The sequence below is a fragment of the Giraffa tippelskirchi genome, chromosome 8 (genome assembly GCF_054371585.1).
Source record: "Giraffa tippelskirchi isolate mGirTip1 chromosome 8, T2T-mGirTip1v1.2.pri, whole genome shotgun sequence".
In the NCBI taxonomy this organism is placed as follows: Eukaryota; Metazoa; Chordata; class Mammalia; order Artiodactyla; family Giraffidae; genus Giraffa; species Giraffa tippelskirchi.
In genome coordinates, this window is record NC_137282.1 from 112,348,288 (window position 1) to 112,371,802 (window position 23,515).

General features: G+C 40.1%; 1 protein-coding gene and 1 long non-coding RNA gene across 8 annotated transcripts in view; one reads left to right on the top strand and one right to left on the bottom strand.

Annotated features, from left to right (window-relative positions):
• C8H5orf47 (chromosome 8 C5orf47 homolog) lies at nucleotides 1-17,049 on the bottom strand. Of its 7 annotated transcripts, none has more exons than XR_014063218.1 (5): nucleotides 16,613-17,049; nucleotides 7,568-7,656; nucleotides 5,709-5,808; nucleotides 3,783-3,821; nucleotides 1-188 (listed from the first exon to the last, which is right to left on the bottom strand). XR_014063218.1 is itself a non-coding variant. In XM_081523557.1 (5 exons), the coding sequence occupies exons 1-4, from the start codon at nucleotides 16,997-16,999 to the stop codon at nucleotides 3,802-3,804; spliced, it is 396 nt and encodes a 131-aa protein (XP_081379683.1). In that variant the 5' UTR covers nucleotides 17,000-17,049; the 3' UTR covers nucleotides 1-188; nucleotides 3,783-3,801. The 7 variants fall into 7 exon arrangements, 5 of the variants coding, with proteins under 5 accessions (XP_081379683.1, XP_081379685.1, XP_081379686.1 ...); XM_081523557.1 differs by having other exon boundaries at nucleotides 16,813-17,049; XM_081523559.1 differs by having other exon boundaries at nucleotides 16,384-16,625.
• Nucleotides 16,742-23,515, top strand: part of LOC145518719 (uncharacterized) — a 12,137-nt gene continuing 5,363 nt past the window's right edge. Inside the window, exon 1 of the long non-coding RNA XR_014063220.1 lies at nucleotides 16,742-17,213. This is a non-coding gene — a long non-coding RNA (uncharacterized LOC145518719). The remainder of the gene's footprint in view (nucleotides 17,214-23,515) is intronic.

Here is a 23,515-nt window from a genome sequence, read left to right on the forward strand (position 1 = left end):
TGCATATAACAACATTTAAAATTTTTATTAATTTTCAAAGAAACAGTAATTGATAAAAAGCATAGTTTCTTATGCTCAACTGTTAAAAGTTCTAATTCCAACAAACCATATAATTATGACAAGTTAAAATTCCATCTTTAAACTCTTCATAATCTTCTTTGGTAAACAGATCCAAAAATAGGTTAAACCTAAATAAAAGATGACAAAATTGAATTCTTGTTACTATAAAATGTCATAATTAGTAGTTACTAAAAATTTTAACATTTCTAATACAGCAAAGCAACAGTTAGCCACTCCCTGCACTTATTGTTTTGATAGCTTTTACTTCTCTACGTGGGCTCATTTGCTCAGTAGTGTCCAACTCTTTGTGACCCCATGGATTGCAGTCTTCCAGGCTCCTTTCTGTCCATGGGGCTACCCCAGCAGGAATACTGGAGTGGGTACTCTCACCAAGGGATCTTCCCGACCCAGGGATCAAACCAGGTCTCCTGCATTGCAAGCAGATTCTTTACCATCTGAGCCACCAGGGAAACCCCCTTTTCTCATTGACCATAAAAAGCTTCTGATAGACTCAATGTGTAACTCATATTTTCTTCTCCTCCCCAGTTCCTGTCAATACCCTTGGTGACTTCAACAGTCCCAATTACAAGAACTGTGCCACAAAACACTATACCATAGGCCTTTATCACCGGGCCACTCCAGCCACTCACATGCAAAGTCATTGCAAAGATGGTCACTGTAAACACTTGGAATTTTTGCTTTACTTCTAAGTGTTGGAACTCTTAAATAAATGTTTACAGCTTTTCATACCCCTATACTGTCACTGAACAAGGTCAATGCCCTCCTTTGAACTCAGTCCCGTTGAGATCAGTCCCTTGATCTCCTGCAAGCTTCATCTGTATCCCCCCTCAGTCATTTCTCTCATTACTCCTAATTATGCCCCTAGGACCCCTCCTCGAGAGCTTGAGACCTCCTCTCCACCCTAGGCATTGCCCGACACTGTGTTCTCAGCCCTCTCCTCTCTCTCCACGCCACACTGAGGTTTCATCTGCACCTACTGCTGGAACTGCGTATGACCTTTCCGCAGTATAGGTATCACACAGGCTCCGACACTTCCAATTGCTTACACTTTTCACCTGAGTACCTACTGCTTGAAATCCTACACGCCAAAATAAAACTAAGTACATTCATAAAACCAATTCTTTCTTTTGACTTCCTTATTTCTTACCTACTCATTCTCAAATCTTAGTATCATCTCTCATATTTCCCTACATCTAGTCATTTGTCTCTTCTCCATTTTTTAAGTGCATTTCACTTTTCCCTTGGACTGCTATTACAATGCCTAGATTTTCTTTTTCACCTTCTGTCTTGCCTCCACTCCACTTTTTCACAAAATGACATCAGATTCTTTTTAAAATGCAAACCTGATCAACCCACTGCTTTGAAATGTCCTATACTGACAATGTACAAGATATTTGCATAATTTCTTATTATCTTTCCATAAAATACTTACTAATTATAAAAGGAAAAATAGTAACTATGTATAGTAGAGAACTGGACATCTTAACCAACAGATCAAAGTTAACATCCTCAACAAGAGATAAATGAAGACTCCTGATGTGAAGTTCTAAGAAAGCAACATTACTTATATAATGTACCAACCAAAAATGCAAAATATAAATCAAATCAGGAGAATGTATCAGCAAGTCCAGATGGATAGACTGAAAAATAATTGGCCTGCACTCTTCAAAATCGTCAATATCATAAAAGACAAAGAAAGACTGAAGAGATGTTACAGATTAAAGAATACTAATCTGCCTGCAGTACAGGAGAACTGGGTTCAATTCTTGGGTTGAGAAGATTCCCTGAAGAAGGGAATGGCTACTCATTCCAAGAAACTTATGGACAGAGGAGTCTAGTGGGCTATAGTCCATGGGGTTGCAAAGAGTTGGACACAACTGAGCGACTAATACATTACATTAAAGAGACCTTATAATTAAATATGATACATGACCCTTGATCAGATCTTCTATAAGAAAAAAATCCCATTAAGGACATTAATGGCACAAGAAAAAATTAGAATACATACTATAAATTTTATAAAAATTTTATATCAGCGTTAAACGTTCTGAATTTGATAATTATAGTGTGGTTGTAAAAATAAAGATAATCCTGGCTCTTACGATATACACACTAAAGTATTAAGGGGCAAGGCTTTAAACACATACACAGAGAAAGAGGAATGGGGAGTAGCATAATGACAAAGCACATGTGGCAAGATGTGAAAATTGGTGAACCCAAGCAAAGTGTATTCTGAAGGCCTTTGTATTCTTCTTGCAATTTGTATATACATTTGAAGTCATTTAGAATAAACCATTTAGAATTCATTAAGAAAACATTCCATGTTTCTTCACTGCCTTCTGAATTAAGTACAAATCCTTGGCCAAGTATCCAGGTGAGTCCATTTAAAACAAAGTTTCAGTATACTGTATACCCTTCTTTACTATGACTACTTTAAATAAGTTTAATAAAACTGTACATTCCTAAACACTTTCTTGGACCCCATGAATTTGCTGATGTCCATATACTCCCTTCCCCCACATTCTCACTTATAAAGTTTAATTTCTCTTCACCAAAGCCCATCTTACTTACCTGTTCTACTACTTCCCAAACCCTACCAAACCGGGTGTAACCTGTCCCTAAGAACTGAAAGAGTCCAGGGCACAACTGGGAAAAAAAAAAAACTAATGGGGATGACATGATCAGTTTAAGCCATGTGGCGTTTAAAAGTAAATGTAGAACAACCTAAAGAAATTCAGAGGTACTTGACCAGAGGTCAGAAGTGAAACAGATATTTAAGGGTCATACACCCAGAAAGAGTAATTGAGCTACAAAACAGATGAATTATCTCAGAATAAGTATGTAAAAAGAGAATGTGCATGCTAAGTCACTTCAGTCATGTTCAGCTCTGTGCAACCCCAGATGGATAGACTGAAAAATAATTGGCCTGCACTCTACAAAATTGTCAATATCACAAAAGACAAAGAAAGACTGAAAAGTTGTTACAGATTAAGGAATACTAATCTGCCTGCAGTATGGGAGACCTGGGTTTGATTCCTGGGACTGTAGACTGCCAGGCTCCTCTGTCCATGGGATTCTCCAGGCAAGAATGCTGGAGTGGGTTTCTATGTCCTTCTCCAGATCTTCCTGACCCAGGGATCGAACCTGCATCTCTTACATCTCCTGCACTGGCAGGCAGGTTCTTTACCGCTGCCTAGTGCCACCTGAGAAGCCCATAAAGAAGAGAATAGGACCAACAATTACTCCAAGGGCAGCATTTGTTATTAGATGGAAGCAAAAAAGACAAGTAAAAGATACACAGAAAATATAGTCAGAAAGGTAGAAAGAGAACCATGACACAGTCTTTAGTGTTATAAGTAAGAAAAAAATTTTGAAGGAATAGTAGTAAAATAATATTAAATGTGACAGCATGTTCAAAAAGAAAACAGAACTAAGCAGATACATGAACAAAAATAAAAAACAAAAAAAAGTTGGGCCATGGAGAGAGTAGTTTCAATAGCACTGTGAATATGCGGCCTGAATGAAGCTTATTAAATTTCAATAAACATTTAATGAATGCTTTCTAGGTGTCAAACACTGGGTTTAAAGAAGGAAACAGGCTGAAATTAGCAATGGGTATACACTAAAGGTTAGAGATGGTAGAATGTAAAGGCGAAGGGAAAAGTCTATACCTTTTAATTTTTATCTAAGTGTATTCTTACCAGAAGATGACAAGAAGACTCATTTCATATCTTTTGAATCTAGGAACAAGATAAAGTATAAACAAAATTCAAGTTGGTCTCTGGCACTGGTTTTTCCATTAATAAACATATATTAAGGAACAAGAATTATAATACATTAAAAAATATAATTATTAGCTTCTATAATGTTGCTTAAAATTTTAATAAAATAATGAATTACAAAGATACTTTTCATTTATAACATGCAGCTTCTGGAAAACACAGTATATCAGTTTAAGTTGCTAAATAATCCTCACAAGATCATTAGATCATCTGACGTTTAGTGGAGGGCCTATTGTTGTTTAGTCCCTCAGTCATGTCTGACTCTTTGGTGATCCCATGGACTGTAGCCCACTGATCATGGGATTATCCAGACAAGAAATACTGGAGTGGGTTGCAATTTCCTTCTCCAGATCTTCCCAACCCAGGGATCAAACCCATGTCTCCTGCTTGGCAGGTGGATTCTTTACCACTGAGCCACCTGGGAAGCCAGAAGGCCTACTGCTGAGACACAAAAGAATTTGACGAGTTCAAGGTAATGGCCAGAGCAAAATTAGACATAATCTAGTGTGTTTATTAGAGTAACTGCATCTGGACTAACAGAAAAATGTCTATATTTTTGCACATTTCTCTGCCTATACAAACATCCTTGTCACCTAAGAAATCACCTAAGAAACCACTGACAGCTTTTTCCTCCTAATTCCCTCTCCTGCCTCATTCTCTTTCTTAACTGGATAAGAAAAGCAAAGCAGAGTATCACTAATGTGAACATTAAATACCATTATTGCAAACACTTTATGCCATTATGAATGCAATATTACAAGAACAGTAATGAGTTTCCAATGTTATATATTGCTTACAACATTCTGTTTTAATTATTATCTTATGAAAATACTTTTCACAAAATCAAATTCTGCAGATTTACAGACTGTCAAAATAAAAGTTGTCAGTGAGTAACTATACTAAAAACTTACAGAAACATTCAGCATGGTAATATATGTATTAGGAAATGCATGTGAAGGAAAGAAAATCACTTATGATTAAGCAATTCATGTGGCATTATCTGTTACATAAATTTTATCCAGCTTAATTGTTTGAGAATCCAGAGCCTCCAATTACTTTAATAAATATAATAGATTACATCTAATTTTGCTCTGACCACAACATCAACTGATGCAGTTTTAAACGTGGTTTAATTTATGAATTGTTTTCCAGGAATGAAATAATGACATCAAGGCTATAACTCAAGGGTAGATTTTGCTAAATGCATTAAATTGGACTACAGCATCATGAAAAGGAAGTGACTGTGTGAAGTGACACAGAATGTACACTATAATATAGTTAAAAAGCTTTTCTTCATCTATATGGATGAGTTTTGTGACCTGGCTTTCCTGGAGGCTCAGACAGTAAAGAATCCATCTGCAATGCGGGAGACCTGGGCTTGATCTCTGGATTGGGAAGATCCCCTGGAGAAGGGAGATCCCCTGGAGGAGGAAACGGATACTCACTCTAGTATTCAGACCTGGAGAATTCCATGGACAGAGGAGCCTGGCAGGCTACAGTCCATGGGGTATCAAAGAGTCAGACAAGACTGAACAACTTTCACTCACTCACTCATTCAAATTCAAACTTAACAAAAATATTTCATATTTAAGAGACAAGCATGTTTCCTTGGCTCAGGAAGTTCCAGTCAACACTGACTTTCTGCGCTGCTCCACACATATCTACACCTGTGGTCTACTTTACACTTAGTGCTTTATAATGCTCTGTACTTTTAATTATAATGACCAGTGATAAAATGGCAGCCTTGATTCTACAGTTGTATGCACTGAATGTGACAATGAGGAAAACTACTGGTCTAATGTGATCCAAGCTCTCTTGAATACAATGAAAATTGTGTTTACTTACTTTCACTAGACAACTGTTGGCATTTCAGCCTAAGTCTGTATTTCTCATTTTCTTCAAGCATTTTTGAAATGATTTTGTACACTCCATTCCATACTGAAACCTTCAAAAGATAAGCACAGTTAAGGAACACTGAGCGGGGAATGTGGACTACAGTGTGATGCAGACAGCTAGGAGTAAGTCAACTGTGATGACTGAAAGTCATTCAGTCGTGTCTGACTCTTTGAGACCCCATGGACTATACAGTCCATGGAATTCTCCAGGCCAGAATACTGGAGTGGGCAGCGTTTCCCTTCTCCAGGGGATCTTCCCAACCCAGGGATCGAATCCAGGTCTCCCACATTGCAGGTGGATTCTTTACCAGCTGAGCCACAAGGGAAGCCCCAAGTCAACTGTGGTGCAAGCCAATTTGATATTATCATTACAAAGCACTTAGAGACCTAAAAATTAAACAAGATTGCTTTCCCATATTCACTGAATTCTCTGATATCTTTTTCTAACTTCCTAGTATTTCCTCTCTGTAGTATTTAAATTAACTGTTCTGGGGACTTCCCTGGTGGTCTAGTGGTTAAGACTCCACAGGAGGCGGTTTGTTCCCTGGTTGGGGAACTAAGATCCCCATGGCATAGCCAAAAAATTAAAAATAAATAATTGGGGAAATTTATAATAAATAAATAAACTTTCCTGGATGAAGGCAAGGTCTTTCAAAGGCAATGTCTAGTAAGTCCTATGGTTTCAACATACTCAATTTTGTTTTGAGAGGTAGTAAAAATAATAAATTTCTATTCCTATGTCTAAACCACTGGGCCATGATATGATTTTTTACTGTATTTTATTCTAGCTAATAATTAAACATTTCTCCTAGGACATACCAAAGCAAACTTACTACAGAGCATAAATATACTAGAATAGGAAGAATGGAAACCACAGAAGCAAACAGAGAAATCCAGACTCAAATTCTAGCTTAACCACTTAACCAGCTGCTTAATATCAGGCGAGTGTTTTAATCTCATCTAGGAGTAACTTCATACATTGAATTATTAGAAACCATGAAAAATATACATAAAGCATTTACACCTAGTGTCTGGTCCACAGTAGTTATAGGTAAATATTGGCTATTGTCTAAGAGGAATTGGTTCTTAGAAGAAAAACTTCTCAGTATAGTGGGAAGATTAAATACTCACTCAAAATACACTTGCTGAAAGGGTTAGTCACTTTGAATGCTATTCTATACCATATATGGATTAGAAATCAAACAAACTTAAAACTCAGAAATAATATAATTTATGTGTCATTATCAACGAATGATTTCTTTAAAATGAAGTGTAAAATATATGGTGGTAAACAAAGATTAGTAGAATAACTGATCTTGAATATGTTTAAAACACTGAAGTTACCATGACATGTGGACAACTAGACAAGAAAATGGTTCAGCATAAAGGTTCATGCTTGCCAGATTTCCTGCTAGAAACAATGTATATCCCTTGTCCTTAAAAGAGCACTGTGACAACAATATAGATACCTTTTACTTTTCTGTGAAATCCGTGGTTTTCTTATGTTACACTGAGTTTGTTATATTCTATGGAATATATATTTTCATGCTTTGAAAAAGCTCGCAGTTATACTTTGATTAAAATGTATTTTATATCTTCAAACACAGGAAGGTTTATTCTTCATGGTTAATAAATATTTTCAAACCCCATTTCATTTCTGATCATTAATTCTAGTTTTCTCATTTCAGTAAACTAAATTTTTCAAAAGATGGAACTATTTTTAATATCTTGAGTTTCTTCACACATTTGTATTTAAACAGGTTAATCTAAAATTCAAAATATCACTCATTCCCCTGTGCAAAAATATACCTTTTTGTTCTTCTTCTTCATTATTTTGGAAGTTTCACTCAAAGGTATGGGGAAGTCAAACTTTTTAGTTAAATTCTTCTGGGTTAAACCTAATTTTAAAAAAAAACAGAGAAAGAGAAAAACAAGGTAAAATATCAAGTCAGCACATACTTTAAAGAATTCACTATCCTGATAATTAACAACTATAAATGTCTCAAGCTTTCTTTGGGGATATTTACACTTGTTGATATATTTCAGATGACTAGATAACAGCAGTTTACTAATTACCTAATACTATGCTGGAAAAAATAAAACAAGAAAACTAAGGGTAAACTATCTAATGGTGCCTAGATCACCTTCCTCTTCTAATTTGAAAGGTGAGCCCCAGAAAGGTTAGCAACAGAGTAAACAAATACCAGAAAACCACATCTTGTCCCAGGCACGCACTCACTCTCTCACACACACACATACACAAACACACACACCTGTCAGGCAAATGCCCCAGGCTGGCGCATTCTTGCTCTCTCTCTCTCTCTCACACACACACACACCCCTGTGAGGCAAATATCTACCTGCTCTTCAAGACTCGGCTCATACATCACCACCTTTCTACAGCCTCTCCCCTCAAACACCCACTGCCCTTGCTTCCAGAAACACTTTGCTCAAGGTACTTAGCACAATTTTACAGCATATATTTATACTGTTTCCTTCACCACGCTGTGACCTTCTAGTGGGGCAGTGTCCCTGTGTGTATTATTCATCTATCTATGCTACCAGACACATAGTAGGTTCTAATGAAGGTTTGTCAAGAGTGATAAGCTTCCTGACTCTACTCAATAAACCATACTGCCTTCCCAAATATTATCTGTGAGAAGAAAACCTAAGGGTTCGTGTATCCAAAGACACTATCACAGAACAATGAGCATGTGTTCTCTGAAAGTGTTTATATTTGTTCTTTTGCCTGAAACACCCTGTACCTACCCCAACATTTCCCTGCCTTCTTCCTGCCATACCACCACTCTCTACTTGGCCTTCTTCGACGCATCCAGTATTTAGCTTTCCAGAGGCAGAGGGCCTTCTCTGATTTCACAAAGCACCCTGTGCTCAGTTACCACAGGATTTATCGGGCTGTTTACTTGAGAAATGTGTTCTATTCATTAGAAGTCCAGTAGTATAGAAATCAGATACACAATAAATATTCTATTTGTTGAGTGAAACAGTATGTTCTAAACTGGCATGTCCCCATTTGTGAGGAACAGACCACTGATCCTGAGTGGGGCACAGATACAGCACGGACGAACATGAACTCACATGAAGAGAAACTCAGTCTCTTTTGAATCCTTTTTCAATCTTCTGATTATATCAAGGAGAAAGTCTGAGTTTGGAACTAGTATGTCATTTAAACTTACTTGCTCATCTCTCTTTATGACTGCAGCAAGTTCCAGAAGACAACCTACTTGGCTAGAATTTAATAATATTGTTTTCCCTTTATTAGATTGTTTTTAGTTAATTTCTATTTATGGAAAATGATACATGCTTTCCACTGAGGTAATGATGTAAAGCATTCTAAAAAGAAATTCAGCTGGGAGGGAAAAATGCACCTATTTAAATAAATATATTAAGTAAATGATAGTACAGATGTACAGATATAACACAGGAAAAGAACTTAAGTCTGGGAAACTCTGCTCTTCATATACCCACGTGTATCCTTCCCTCTAAGTGCCTACACCCTTTGGCATACTGTATTTGTCTCATTTCCAAACATTTTCTGTTTGTAAGTCTTACCTAATCTAGATATATATACTCCTTGAGGTCAAGATAAGCAGCCTCATATCTATCTGTATTAGTTAGGAATATAAAATATGTCAAGGAGCACAGAGAAGAGAAAAAGAAAAAAGGCAAAATCATTTCTTCTACTTATTTTGGGCACTTTACTGAGGCCATGGCTCCACTGTATACCTAGATTTTATCCCAAATTTATGCTTCAAATTTGTCTCTACTCTTTGCAAACACATCCAGTTTAAATATATTTTCCTCCTTCCCTAATCATTATCCATCACTGATCCTTACTTGGTGCTTTGTTTACATGTTTTTCCCACCTATAATCCCCTACTATCTCAGGAACATGTGTAAATCTCACGGAGCCACATCCACCACCAAGAAGCTGTCCTTAATTCCTTCTTCCCCCAATTATTCACCACCTCCACAGCATTTATCTGTACCTCCACAATGGCATTCATCGTCCTCTACTATATATAAGTGAAAGTTAGATGGGTCTGATTCTTTGAGACTCCATGGACTATGGAGTCCATGGAATTCTCCAGGCCAGAATACTGGAATGGGTAGCCTTTCCCTTCTCTAGGGGATCTTCCCAACTCAGGGATCGAACCCAGGTCCCCCACATTGTAGGCAGATTCTTTACCAGCTGAGCTACCAGGGAAGCTCTACTATATATAAATTATGGCTGTATCTCCCAAGTTCTGAAGAACATAGAACCAGCTTGACTTATGAGTCTTGCCTGAAACATTAAGAAGAGTTACTGACTTGCCAGCCCCTGTATTTCTAAGGGGCTTCCCAAGTGGCACAGTGGTAAAAAATCCACCTGTCAATGCAGGAGACAGAGGAGACACAGGTTTGATTCCTGGGTCAGGAAGACCCCCTGGAGAAAGAAATGGCAACCTACTCCAGTATTCTTGCCTGGAAAATTCCGTGGACAGAGGAGCCTGGCGGGCTACAGTTCATGGGGTCACAAAGAGTGGGACACAACCGAGCACACATGCACGGATTTCTAAACTACAATACATCTCACATACAGCTTATAACGGAGAGGGAAATGGCACCCCACTCCAGTGTTCCCGCCTGGAGAATCCCAGGGACAGAGGAGCCTGGTGGGCTGCCATCTATGGGTTTGCACAGAGTTGGACATGACTGAAGCGACTTAGCAGCAGCAACAGCTTATAAGCTTATCTTCCAGAAGTATATATGTGTGTGTTAGTCGCTCAGTCATGTCCAACTCTTTGAGACCCCATGGACAGTATCCCACCAGGCTCTAACCATGGCATTCTCCAGGCAAGAATACCAGAGAGGGTAGACATTCCCATCTCTAGGGGCTCTTCCTGACCCAGGGATTGAGCTCAGGTCTCCCCCACTGCATGCAGATTCTTTACCGTCTGAGCCACAGGGAAGCCTATGTGTTTCTGATAACTTGACTCCACCATTCAAAAATCTGCATTAATCATAAAATGAGTCTTCAAGGCATTCCACAATGTGGTATAAAACTTATTTCTCACTCATTCAATAAATATTTAATGTACAGACACTGGGATAATCAACCTCTCTTTCCTCAAGCTACTTCTGCTGAGAGTGCCAACATTTACTGGCATGTTATTCTCTATGCCAAACCCTGTGCTATGCACTTCGCATGCATTACTTCATTTAATATTCACATTAACTCATTAAGGTAGGAACTATTATCCTGATTTTATAGAAAAGGAAACTGAACATCAGAATAGTTAACTAACTTAGCCAATATTACACTGCTAGTAAATGAGAAAGCCAAGATTATAGCTTTCTGACTACAATGTCAATGCTCTTGAAAATACCTATCATCCCACTAGCAATTTCTCTATTCATATACCTTGATTTCTTGTTTGTATGTCTCCATTTTCCTGAACTATCAAAGACCTTCCAAGATGTCTCTCTCACAGCCTGCTAGCTTGTATTTCCATTATTCATGTAAAAGTCCCCTGAGAGTAAAACATTTGCCTGAGTCATCTGTGTCACTAGCACCTGACCTAGTGTCTACAATATGGCAGATGTTAAATAAATGTTTTGAATAAATCATTTACCTTTGTTCCTTACAGAGAGCCAGGCATAAGTATTCAATGAATGCCCACTTAATGTTAATATTAAATACACCCAAGAATGAGTAAGACTTAAAACACTTAAGCACTCTCTGGCTTGACTGAAATATGTCCACCTCAGGACCTCCTTCCCTTGACACTATTCTTGGTTTCAAAAGCACAGCAGAGTGGTCCCCAAAGTTAATGGCTTGATCATCCCCTCTGCTGCCCAGCACAGAAATTCAGACTTGGCCTTTTCCCTCTTCCAGCCAGTCATCAGTCCTGTTCACTCTGCCTCCACTGCTACTGTCTTAGTTCAGGCCTTTTATACTTCCACTATATCACTGCCTCAAAACTGGTCTCCGGCTTCCAATCCCTCCCACTCTCACTCACTCCCAGTTATCTTTCCCCCAGCTCTGATCATGTCACTCCTGCCACAAAGGAACAGCAACAGATTTTAAAATTTCAGAACCAAACTTCAAAACAAAACCGAATCATTGTCATCTCCTACCCCAGCAGGGCAGTCAATTAGAGGAAAGTCATTCTAGCTCAGCACAAAACAGTTACAAGAGCAGAGAGCTGGTTTCACAATCTTAGCTCTTCGCATCCGGTCGTTTCTACCCAATTTATGTGGGGGTCCCCAGTACTAATTCATGTACCCTTTCCCTTCTCCCATGAGCTTCTTCATCTGTTTTTCAATATCTTCATTTCCAATCCACTATTTTAGTGTCAGACTATTATTTGTCTCTTTGATCTGCTGGTGCTAATGCGATACTGGATCCATTTTATTCTTTCCTCTCTTCCTGCTCTCTCCTTTTTAAAGTTGAAGAGCTCACCACCACCACCTTACTCCTAATGCCTAGAATGAGTCTTTCATCTGTTTCTATTATTCAAAGGAACTGGAAACCTAATGCTAAAATGTCCTCCACTATTCCTAATTTTTTAGATCACCAGTACAGGGGCCAAAAAATAAAACTCCACAAAACAAAAAACCTGAGCACCTTTTAACAATGGGACCTTTGGAGGGATATGAAGTCTAAAATAGTGCCCCTGATGAAGAATCTCTGAAGGTTTCCCACCACAGCTGATTCTCAGGAGTCAATCAAGTTATACACAGTACAGTGTTATACTTCTAAGTTATCAAAAATAATTTAAGTAAATTAAATTAGCAAAGTAAAATTAAGTCCTGAAACGATAGCAAACAAAATATTGATGTATTTTTCAACTTGGGCTTTAGTCTTGCCTGCCTCCAACTCAATCTCCTCTACACAGCATGAAATAAGTAAACTTGCTCCTACTATTTCTGTTGTTCAAAATCTTTCAGTGCACAACTTCTGGGTAGCTACAGTCAATAGCGGGGGGGAGGGGAGAGAGAGACAGGGTATAGTAATAAACATGCCAAAATTTCTCCCCAAAAAACTTTACAGGAATTCTTCACAAAACCATACCCCCAGCATTACTTGAAGAGAGAAAAACGCTGAAAACACAAAATTAAGTAAGATGAGAAAAAGTATTAAATCACAGTACTAAGATCCTATTTGTTTAAACCTCACCCTAAGCAAGGCTTTGTGGCCAACAAGGAAGAGAAAGGAGGGACACTAGAAAACGTGCCTGCAAGAGAACTGGAGCAAACAACAGAAAGATGAAATCCACCCTAAATCTCAAAATACTATTACAGAAGATAACCAGGCAGACCACAGCACAGACTGCAGGAAAGAATTTCAATGTGTGATTTAAAAGGCCACACCACATGAAGGACCAAAAGCCTGCAATTTAATGGAACTGATTTGGTTAAAGCGGCAAGCATGATTTAAAGGAAGAAACACAACTTAAAAGAACAGTCCTCTCTCTTGGCTTTTGGAGGAGAAAAAGAACCAAAAGCAGAGTTCATGAATTGGGTCACAAAATAAACATCGATAACATTCATAAAGTGGAGACATTACAAACAACATTCTGATCGCAATGCAATAAAACTAGAGCTTACTAGGAGACAAGAAGGAAAGAAAAAAGAATAAGTCCCGGAAATTTCAAAAAAAATTAAATCTATTAAGCAACTCGAGTGAAAGTGGTAATACAAACTGAAATTACAAAAATGAAAAAATTTTTAAAGTGACAATAAAAACGTTATATATTAGAATCTATGGGATTTAAAGTAGTAATTAATTCCTGTCAAATAGGAAGTCTGTTTGTCACTAAGTCGTGTCTGACTCTTGCAACCCCACAAACTGTAGCCCACCAGGCTCTTCTGTCCATGGGATTCTCCAGGCAAGAATATTGGAGTGGGTTGCCATTTCCTTCTCCAAGGGATCTTCCCAACCCAGGAATTGAACCCAGGTCTCCTGCATTGCACTCAGATTCTTTATCAACTGAACTACAAGGGAAGCCCATTTATTAGAATCTATGGGATTTAAATGAGTAGTTAGAAAGAAAACTCAGGCGCTAAAAACTTTTATTGACAAAAAGGAAGGAAAAATTAAATTTTTTGCTCAAAACAAAAGCATAAGGACAAAGTATAAGGAAATAATGAAGTTTTATCTTTATTATTCATATTTGTTTATTATTGAGAAAGAAACTAGAAAAATAAAATACCTAATTAACAAGTCAAAATCCTCTGTTTTAAAAAATTAACAAAATAAAACACTGGTGAACTTGATCAAGAAAATAAAAGCATATATATCAAAAAATGAAAAGGGGGAACTAACCATTGAAACACAAAGAATTTTTAAAAATCAAAAGATGCTACTGAGCAGACCTCTATGCAAATAAATAAAACAACGAAATCAATAATTTCCTAGAAAAATACAGATTACCAAAATTGGCCCAATCCAATTAGAAAATGTAAAGAAACCAATTTCCATAGAAGATACAGAGAAAATTATTAAGGAATTATCCCATAAAAACTAGACCTAGATGTTTTCACAAAAGAATTCTACCAAATCTTCAAATACCAAATAATCTCAGTGCTCTATAAACTATTCCAGAGCACTGAAAAGAAAGGAAAAGTTCCTAATTCCTTTTATGAACTAAGTTTAACTATGATACCTAAACCATATGAAATAAAGAAAGAAAAACTGTCTCAAATTCCAAACCAAAAATCCTAAACAAACTATTAGCAAACAGAATCCAACATCATATTAAGAAAAAAAAATACATTATAACCAAGTGGGATTTATTTCAGGAAGACAAGGTTGGTTCAATCTTAGGAAATCAATTATCATATACCATATTAATAAATCTAAGGAAAAAATATTATCTCCAAAAATCTAAGCAAGTCTTCGACAAAATTCAACATCCATTCCTGGTAAAAACAATGAAGAAAATAAAAACTGAAGAATACATTTTAATGTTTTAAACATACAGGCCTTAGTCTTAAAGCCAATACTTTATTTAATGGGGAAAAACTAGAGGCATTTCCCCTAAGATGAGGAACAAGACAAGGATGCTCACTATCCCTACTACTATCCAACATTCTATTCATGGTATCAGCCAGAGCAATTAAACAATAACAACTTACTAATAAACTGCAGGCATAAAAATAGGTTAAAAATAAAGTTATTTCCATTTACAAATAATATAATAGCATACCCGTAAAATCATGAGCATTAATGACAAAACTAATTCAAATAATAAAAGAATTCAGTGAAGTACTAGGATCAAAAATCCACATACAAAAATCAACAGGCTACGGACTTCTCTGGTGGTACAGTGGATAGGAATCCACCTGCCAATGCAGGCAACACAGGTTTGACCCCTGATCCAGGAAGGTTCCACATGCTACTGAGCAACTAAGCCCCTGCACCACAACTCCTGAAGCCTGAGTGCCTAGAGCCTGTGCTCCACAAGATAAGCCACCACGAGAAGCCCACACACTGCAATGAATAGTCGTCTCCACGCTCTGCAACTCTCTGTAACAGACTCAGTCCAACCAAAAAATTAAAAATCAATTAAAATCAATAGGTTACTTAAAAGAAGCAAATCACAAAAGTGCCCATACTCCATGATTTCATACATACGAAATGTCCGGAATAGGTAAATCTATGGAGATAGTAAGAAGTTGAGCGCTCTCTTAGGGCTGGGGTTAGGTGCAGTGAGAGGAAATGATGAGTGACTGCTAAAGGGTACAGGGTTTGTTTAGGGGGAGGTAATAAAAATCCTAAATTGATTGTGATGATGGTAGCACAACATTATTAAAAAAATCATTGAATTATAGACTTTAAATGAGCAAACTCAGTCGACTGTGAATTATATCTCAATAAACTATTAATTTTTTTAAGTACAGCTAGAGGGATGGGCTCTCAAAAGAGAGACAGGTCTTTTTGAGGTGATGTGAATGTTCTAGATTCTGACTATGATGGTATACTAACCAGTGTATAACTCTAAACTCTCCTCAAACTTTTTTAATTTTTTAATCAAGAGCCGTTATATACACAAATAATGAACATTCAGAGGACGTTATGGAAGAGGAAATCACATTCACGACCGTATATAAGATCAAATACCTAGGAATAAATTTAACAAGATATATGAAAAACCTATAGAAGAAAAAACGTTTGAATATAAAACATTCCTGAAGGACACAAAGTGAAGAGGAAGTTGCCCAGCCACGTCTGATTCTTTGTAACCCCATGGACTACACAGTCCATGGAATTCTCCGGGCCAGCATACCGGAGAGGGTAGCCTTTCCCTTCTCCAGGGGATCTTCCCGACCCAGATATCGAACCCGGGTGTCCTGCTTTGCAGGCAGGTTCTTTACCAACTGAGCTATGAGGGAAGTCAGGTAGAGTGAAGATATAAAGACATCCTCTCCTGCTTTCAAGGAGGAAGAGACAGCATTTTAAAGATGTCGGTTCTCCTTCAGCTAACTTGTAAATTCAATGAGTCCTAAAAGGAATACGGACACGTAGGCCCAGGCCCCCATCATCCAGAGAGACGTTAGTAGCTCCTCCCAATAGCCTCCCCTTCTCGGATTCGGATCTCAGGCTTATATCAAATGACCTTTATTGCACTTCTGCAGCTTCTCGCAGCAACCCCGAAGCGCAATTAGGACTCGTCTCTCCGTCCCCTGAACGACAGGAGGGCCGTCCATGGCGACTGGCCCACTGCCCGTGGCCTAACGGCCGCTGAGCAAAACGACGAGCCCGGAGCCGCCCACGGAGGGGCGGCGGGGGTGCGGTATGGCGGCGGGGGTGCGGTGTGGCGACAGGGGAGAGACTGAGAAGCCCACCGTTAAATGACTCGAGCCCCTGGCAAGATGGCTGCTGAGAAGGATGGAAAGGTCAGCTGACCCGCAGGCCCCGCCCGCCTAGCCCGTCGCTCCCCCGGCACGCGCCGCCGGCCTGCGCCCGCTCGGCTCGCTCGACGCCGGCGCGGGGCAGGAGGCCGCGAGGGCCCGGGACCGGAGGCCAAGGGGCAGCTCCCCAGCACCTGGACTCCCCGGCGCTGCCGCCTGCGGCTTCTCCTGGCCGTGGCTGTACTTGAGCCCAGCGTGCTTCGAGCCCTGAGCACTGCGGCCGCCCAGCGGAAGGACGCTGCCACACTGGTGCGAGCCGAAGCGGGTCACGTAGACGAAGCGCGCCCGGCCCGGCTCCAGCTCCCGGCCTGCCGCTGCCATCTCTGCCTTCGTCTCGCCTCACGGTCCTCTGTGCCCAGCCCTGCGAGTCTGGGGGCCGGACCACTGGGTGTGTGAAGGAGGGGGAGCGGACCTGACGGAACGGACCACTGGGTGTGCGGGGGTGGGGAGGCAGAGCCGACGGACCCGATTGACGGTTGTGCTAGGGGAGGCCCGTGAAGCGCTGGATCGCTGTGCGCCGCACAGGAGATGAGAGGTGAGCCTCAGAGCAGGTCTGCGGAGGGATCAGGGAAGAGGAAGGGAGTGAGGGGAGACCACAGAACCCGGTCACTGGATGGGCAGCGGGAAGAGGGACGTGTGGACCACTCTGCTGGGATAGGGGCTCAGGAGGGTTTTTGGTTGGGGGGTGATGGTATACCACTCATCTGAAAAGGGGTGTTAAGAGTTTGGAGACCGGATCACTTGGGAGTGGGGAGCAGACCGTGTAGAGCGGACGTCTCTGAGGGAAAGAACTGAATCAAAAACAGGGTTGGGGAAAGGAAAGATACTAAATGGACGGGGCACTCCTCCCAGTGGTCCGGTGTTGGGCCGATTTCAGAGTGAGGAGCTAGCCCTGGATTTAACTGGTCTGGACTGTCAGCCAGATGAAGATGGGAGTCTTAGGGGAAAGGTGGAGTGGGGAGACAGTACTCTTTGATGCCAAAGGATTCTAGTGTGACCTTGGTCTGGCATGTGTTCTGCTGGGCCGTGAGCTTCAAGAGACCCTGTGCAGAGAGGTGATGGGCCTGAGGCCAGATATCTTACTCAGGTAGTCCTGAGGCCCATCAGGGTTTAGCTGCTGACCAGCTGGATATTTGGGCAACTCACTCCCTGTCTGAGCTTCTTGTTTCCTCAGATGTAAACTCAGGGTAATCTGGTAAAGATATACCAAAATAAAGCATATTAAGCACCTGGCACATAGTAAGAGGTAATTCCTTTCGATTTAATGTTCAGTTCACATTTTTGGGGACTTCCCTGGTGGCTCAGACAGTAAAGCATCTGCCTACAATGCAGGAGCCCTGGGTTCAATCCCTGGGTTGGGAAGATATCCTGGAGAACGAAATGGCAACCCACTCTAGTATTCTTGCCTGGAAAATCCCATGAACACAGGAGCCTGGTACGTTACCATCCATGGGGTCGCAAAGAGTCAAACACAACTGAGCAACTTCACTTTCTTTCCTTCTTCACATTTCTTGAGTACACACCGTCTGAAGTATCAGTTCAGTTCAGTCACTCAGTCATGTCTGACTCTTTGCAACCCCATGGACTGCAGCACACCAGGCCTCCCTGTCCATCACCAACTCCCAGAGCTTGCTCAAACTCGTGTCCATCGAGTCGGTGATGCCATCCAACCATCTCATCCTCTGTTGTCCCCTTCTCCTCCCGCCTTCAATCTTTCCCAGCATCAGGGTCTTTTCCACTGAGTCAGCCCTTCACATGAGGTGGCCAAAGTATTGGAGTTTCAGCTTCAGGATCAGTCCTTCCAATGAATATTCGGGACTGATCTCCTTTAGGATGGACTGGTTGGATCTCCTTGCAGTCCAAGGGACTCTCAAGAGTCTTCTCCAACAACACAGTTCAAAAGCATCAATTCTTCAGTGCTCAGCTTTCTTCACAGTCCAACTCTCACATCCATACATGACTACTGAAAAAACCATAACTTTGACTAGATGGACCTTTGTTGGCAAAGTAATGTATCTGCTTTTAATGTCTAGGTTGGTCATAACTTTTCTTCCAAGGAGCAAGCATCTTTTAATTTCATGGCTGAAGGCACCATCTGCAGTGATTTTGGAGCCCAAGAAAAAAAAGTCTGCCACTGTTTCCATTGTTTCTCCATCTATTTGCCATGAAGTGATGGGACCATGGCAGAAAGTGAAGAAGAACTAAACAACCTTTTGATGAAAGTCAAAGAGGACAGTGAAAAAGTTGGCTTAAAGCTCAATATTCAGAAAACTAAGATCATGGCATCTGGTCCCATCACTTTCTCATGATGTACTCTTTGACTATGCCAAAGCCTTTGACTGTGTGGATCACAATAAACTGGGAAATTCTTAAAGAGATGGGAATACCAGACCACCTGACCTGTCTCTTGAGAAAACTGTATGCAGATCAGGAAGCAACAGTTAGAACTGGACATGAACAACAGACTGGTCCCAATAGGAAAAGGAGTACATCAAGGCTGTATATTGTCACCCTGCTTATTTAACTTATATGCAGAGTACATCATGAGAAATGCTGGGCTGGAGGAAGCACAAACTGGAATCAAGATTGCTGGGAGAGATATCAATAACCTCAGATATGCAGATGACACCACCCTTATGGCAGAAAGTGAAGAAGAACTCAAGAGCCTCTTGATGAAAGTGAAAGAAGAGAGTGAAAAAGTTGGCTTAAAGCTCAACGTTCAGAAAACTAAGATCATGGCATCTGGTCCCATCACTTCATGGAAAATAGATGGGGAAACAGCGGAAACACTGTCAGACTTTATTTTGGGGGGCTCCAAAATCACTGCTGATGGTGATTGCAGCCATGAAATTAAAAGACGCTTACTCCTTGGAAGGAAGGTTATGGCCAACTTAGATAGCATATTTAAAAGCAGAGACATTACTTTGCCAACAAAGGTCCGTCTAGTCAAGGCTATGGTTTTTCCAGTAGTTATGTATGGATGTGAAAGTTGGACTGTGAAGAAAGCTGAGCACCGAAGAATTGATGCTTTTGAACTGTGGTATTGGAGAAGACTCTTGAGAGTCCCTTGGACTGCAAGGAGATCCAACCAGTCCATCCTAAAGGAGATCAGTCCTGGGTGTTCATTGGAAGGACTGATGTTGAAGCTGAAACTCCAATACTTTGGCCACTTTATGTGAAGAGTTGACTCAGTGGACATGACCCTGATGCTGGGAAAGATTGGGGGCAGGAGGAGAAGGGGTCGACAGAGGATGAGATGGCTGGATGGCATCACCGACTCGATGGACATGAGTTTGGGTAAACTCCGGGAGTTGGTGATGGACAGGGAGGCCTGGTGTGCTGTGATTCGTGGGGTTGCAAAGAGTCGGACACGACTGATCGACTGAACTGAACTGAACTCTGCATATAATTTAGAAAAGCAGGGAGACAATATACAGCCTTGGCGTACTCCTTTCCTGATTTGGAACCAGACTGTTTTCCATGTCCAGTTCTAACTGTTGCCTCTTGACCTACATACAGATCTCTCAGGAGGCAGGTTAGGTGGTCTAATATTCCCATCTCGTTCAGAATTTTCCAGTTTGTTGTGATCCACACAGTCAAAGGCTTTGGCATAGTCAATAAAGCAGAAGTAGATGTTTTTCTGGAACTCTCTTGCTTTTTTGATGATCTAATGGATGTTGGCAATTTGATCTCTGGTTCCTCTGCCTTTTCTAAATCCAGCTTGAACATCTGGAATTTCACGGTTCACATACTGTTGAAGCCTGGCTTGGAGAGTTGGGGGCATTACTTTGCTAGTGTGTGAGATGAGTGCAATTGTGTGGTAGTTTGAACATTCCTTGGCATTGCCTTTCTTTGGGATTGTAATGAAAACCCATTTTCCAGTCTTGTGGCCACTGCTGAGTTTTCCAAATTTGCTGGCATATTGAGTGCCACACTTTCACAGCATCATCTTTCAGGATTTGAAATAGCTCAACTGGAATTCCATCACCTCCACTAGCTTTGTTCGTAGTGATGCTTTCTAAGGCCCACTTGACTTCACATTTCAGGATGTCTGGCTCTAGGTGAGTGATCACACCATCGTCATTATCTGGGTCATGAAGATCTTTTTTGTATAGTTCTTCTTTGTATTCTTGCCACCTCTTCTTAATATCTTCTGCTTCTGTTGGGTCCATACAATTTCTGTCCTTTATTGTGCCCATCTTTGCATGAAAAATTCCCTTGTTATCTCTTAATTTTCTTGAAGAGATCTCTAGTCTTTTCCATTCTATTGTTTTCCTCTATTTCTTTGCACTGATCACTGAGGAAGGCTTTCTCATCTCTTCTTGCTATTCTTTGGAACTCTGCATTCAAATGGGTATATGTTTCCTTTTCTCCTTTGCTTTTCACTTCTCTTCTTTTCAAGCTATATGTAAGGCCTCCTCAGACAACCATTTAGCCTTTTTGCATTTCTTTTTCTTGGGGATGGTCTTGATCCCTGCCTCCTGTACAATGTCACGAACCTCCATCCATAGTTCTTCAGGCACTCTGTCTATCAGGTCTAATCCCTTGAATCTATTTGTCATTTCCACTGTATAATCATAAGGGATTTAATTTAGGTCATACATGAATGGTCTAGTGGGTTTCCCTACTTTCTTCAATTTAAGAAGAAAATGGTCTACTGGAGAAGGAAATGGCAAATCACTTCAGTATTCTTGCCTTCAGAACCCCATGAGCAGTATGAAAAGGCAAAAAGATAAGACACTGAAAGATGAACTCCCCAGGTCGGTAGGTGCCCAATATGCTACTGGAGATCAGAGGAGAGATAACTCTAGAAAGAATGAAGAGACAGAGCCTAAGCAAAAACAACACCCAGTTGTGGATGTGACGTGATGAAAGTAAAGTCCGATGCTATAAAGAGCAATATTGCATAGGAACCTGGAATGTTAGGTCTATGAATCAAGGCAAATTGGAAGTGGTCAAACAGGAGATGGCAAGAGTGAACATCGACATTTTAGGAATCAGTGAACTAAAGTGGACTGGAATGGGTAAATTTAACTCAGATGAACATTATATCTACTACTGTGGGCAAGAATCCCTTAGAAGAAATGGAGTGGCCATCATAGTCAACAGGAGTCCAAAATGCAGTACTTGGATGCAGTCTCAAAAATGACAATGATCTCTGTTCATTTCCAAGGCAAACTATTCAGTATCACAGTAATCCAAGCCCCATCCAGTAATGCTGAAGAAGCTGAAGTTGAACTTGTAGGTTCTATGAAGACCTATAAGACCTCCTAGAGCTAACACCCAAAAAAGATGTCCTTTTCATTGTAGGGGACTGGAATGAAGAAGTAGGAAGTCAAGAAATACCTGGAGTAACAGGCAAATTTGGCCTTGGAGTACAGAATGAAGCAGGGCAATGGCTAATAGAGTTCTGCCAAGAGAACACACTGGCCATAGCAAACACCCTCTTCCAGCAACACAAGAGAAGACTCTACACATGGATGTCACCAGATGGTCAACACTGAAATCAGATTGATTATATTCTTTGCAGCCAGAGATTGAGAAGCTCTATATAGTCAGCAAAAACAAGACAGGGAGTTGACTGTGGCTCAAATCATGAACTCCTTATTGCCAAATTCAGACTTAATTTGAAGAATTAGGGAAAACTACTAGACCATTCAGGTATGACCTAAATCAAATCCTCTGATGTATACATGATAATAATTAATTTATACTTTACAAATAGCTTTACCATGAACCATATCTTTAAATCCATGCAGCATTTACAGCAGAGGAACTGGGGGGTCCAAAATGTAGAGTGACTTCCCCAAAGTAAGAGACAGTGACAGAGACATATACACTCTTAAACTTTTAAAAACTGAATTATAAATATGTGCAGAAAAGTACACCAGTCATCAGTAGATAAAATAGATAGATCTATAATCTATAGATAGATTTTCACATAGTGAATACACCTACATAATATCCACTGAGGTTCAGAAATGATGCACAGCAGAAACACTTCATGTCCTTACCCAGTCCCAGGTAAGGACTTCTTTCTTGACTTCAAACAACATCAATTAGGTTTGCCCATTGTGTTTAACTTCTTACACTCGTTATGTTTATAAGATACAAGTTATTGCATAAGTTTATGTCATTTGAATATATATTGATGCATTCATTCCACTGTTGATGAACATTTGGTTGTTTCCAATTTAGGGTCATCAACCGTGCTGCTGGGAACATTATATATTAATATATGTATTTAGTAGAATATATGTTATAGGATATATCTTAATGTGGAATTGTTTAGTGTATTCATATGTTCAACTTTAGCAGCTACTGACAGGAATCTGACGTGGTTGTACCAATTTTCACTCCCACCAGCCAAGTTTGAGAATTCCAATTGCTCCACATGTTCACCATCCCTTGGGGTTGTCTATTTCATTTTAGCCATTCTAGTGCATGTGTATATTAGGACTCTGCAGAAGCAGAACCAATAGGGTGTGCGTGTACATGTGTGTATGTGTGTAGACAAGTCCAAAATCTTCACGACAGGTCAGCAGGCTGGAGACCCAGGGAATAGTTGATGCTGCAGTTCAAGTCTGAAGGCCATCTGCTAACAGAATCCTCCTTTCTTCAAGAAAATTCATTCTTTTTCTATTTTTTCTATTAAGGCTTTTAACTGAGGCAATAATGAGTACCATCCATATTATGGAGAGTAATCGGTTTTACTCCAAATCTACTGGTTTAAAGAACTTCCCAGGTGGTGCTAGTGGTAAAGAACCTTCCTGCCAATGCAGAAGACATTAAGAGATGCGGATTGGATCCTTGGGTCAGGAAGATCCCCTGGAGGAG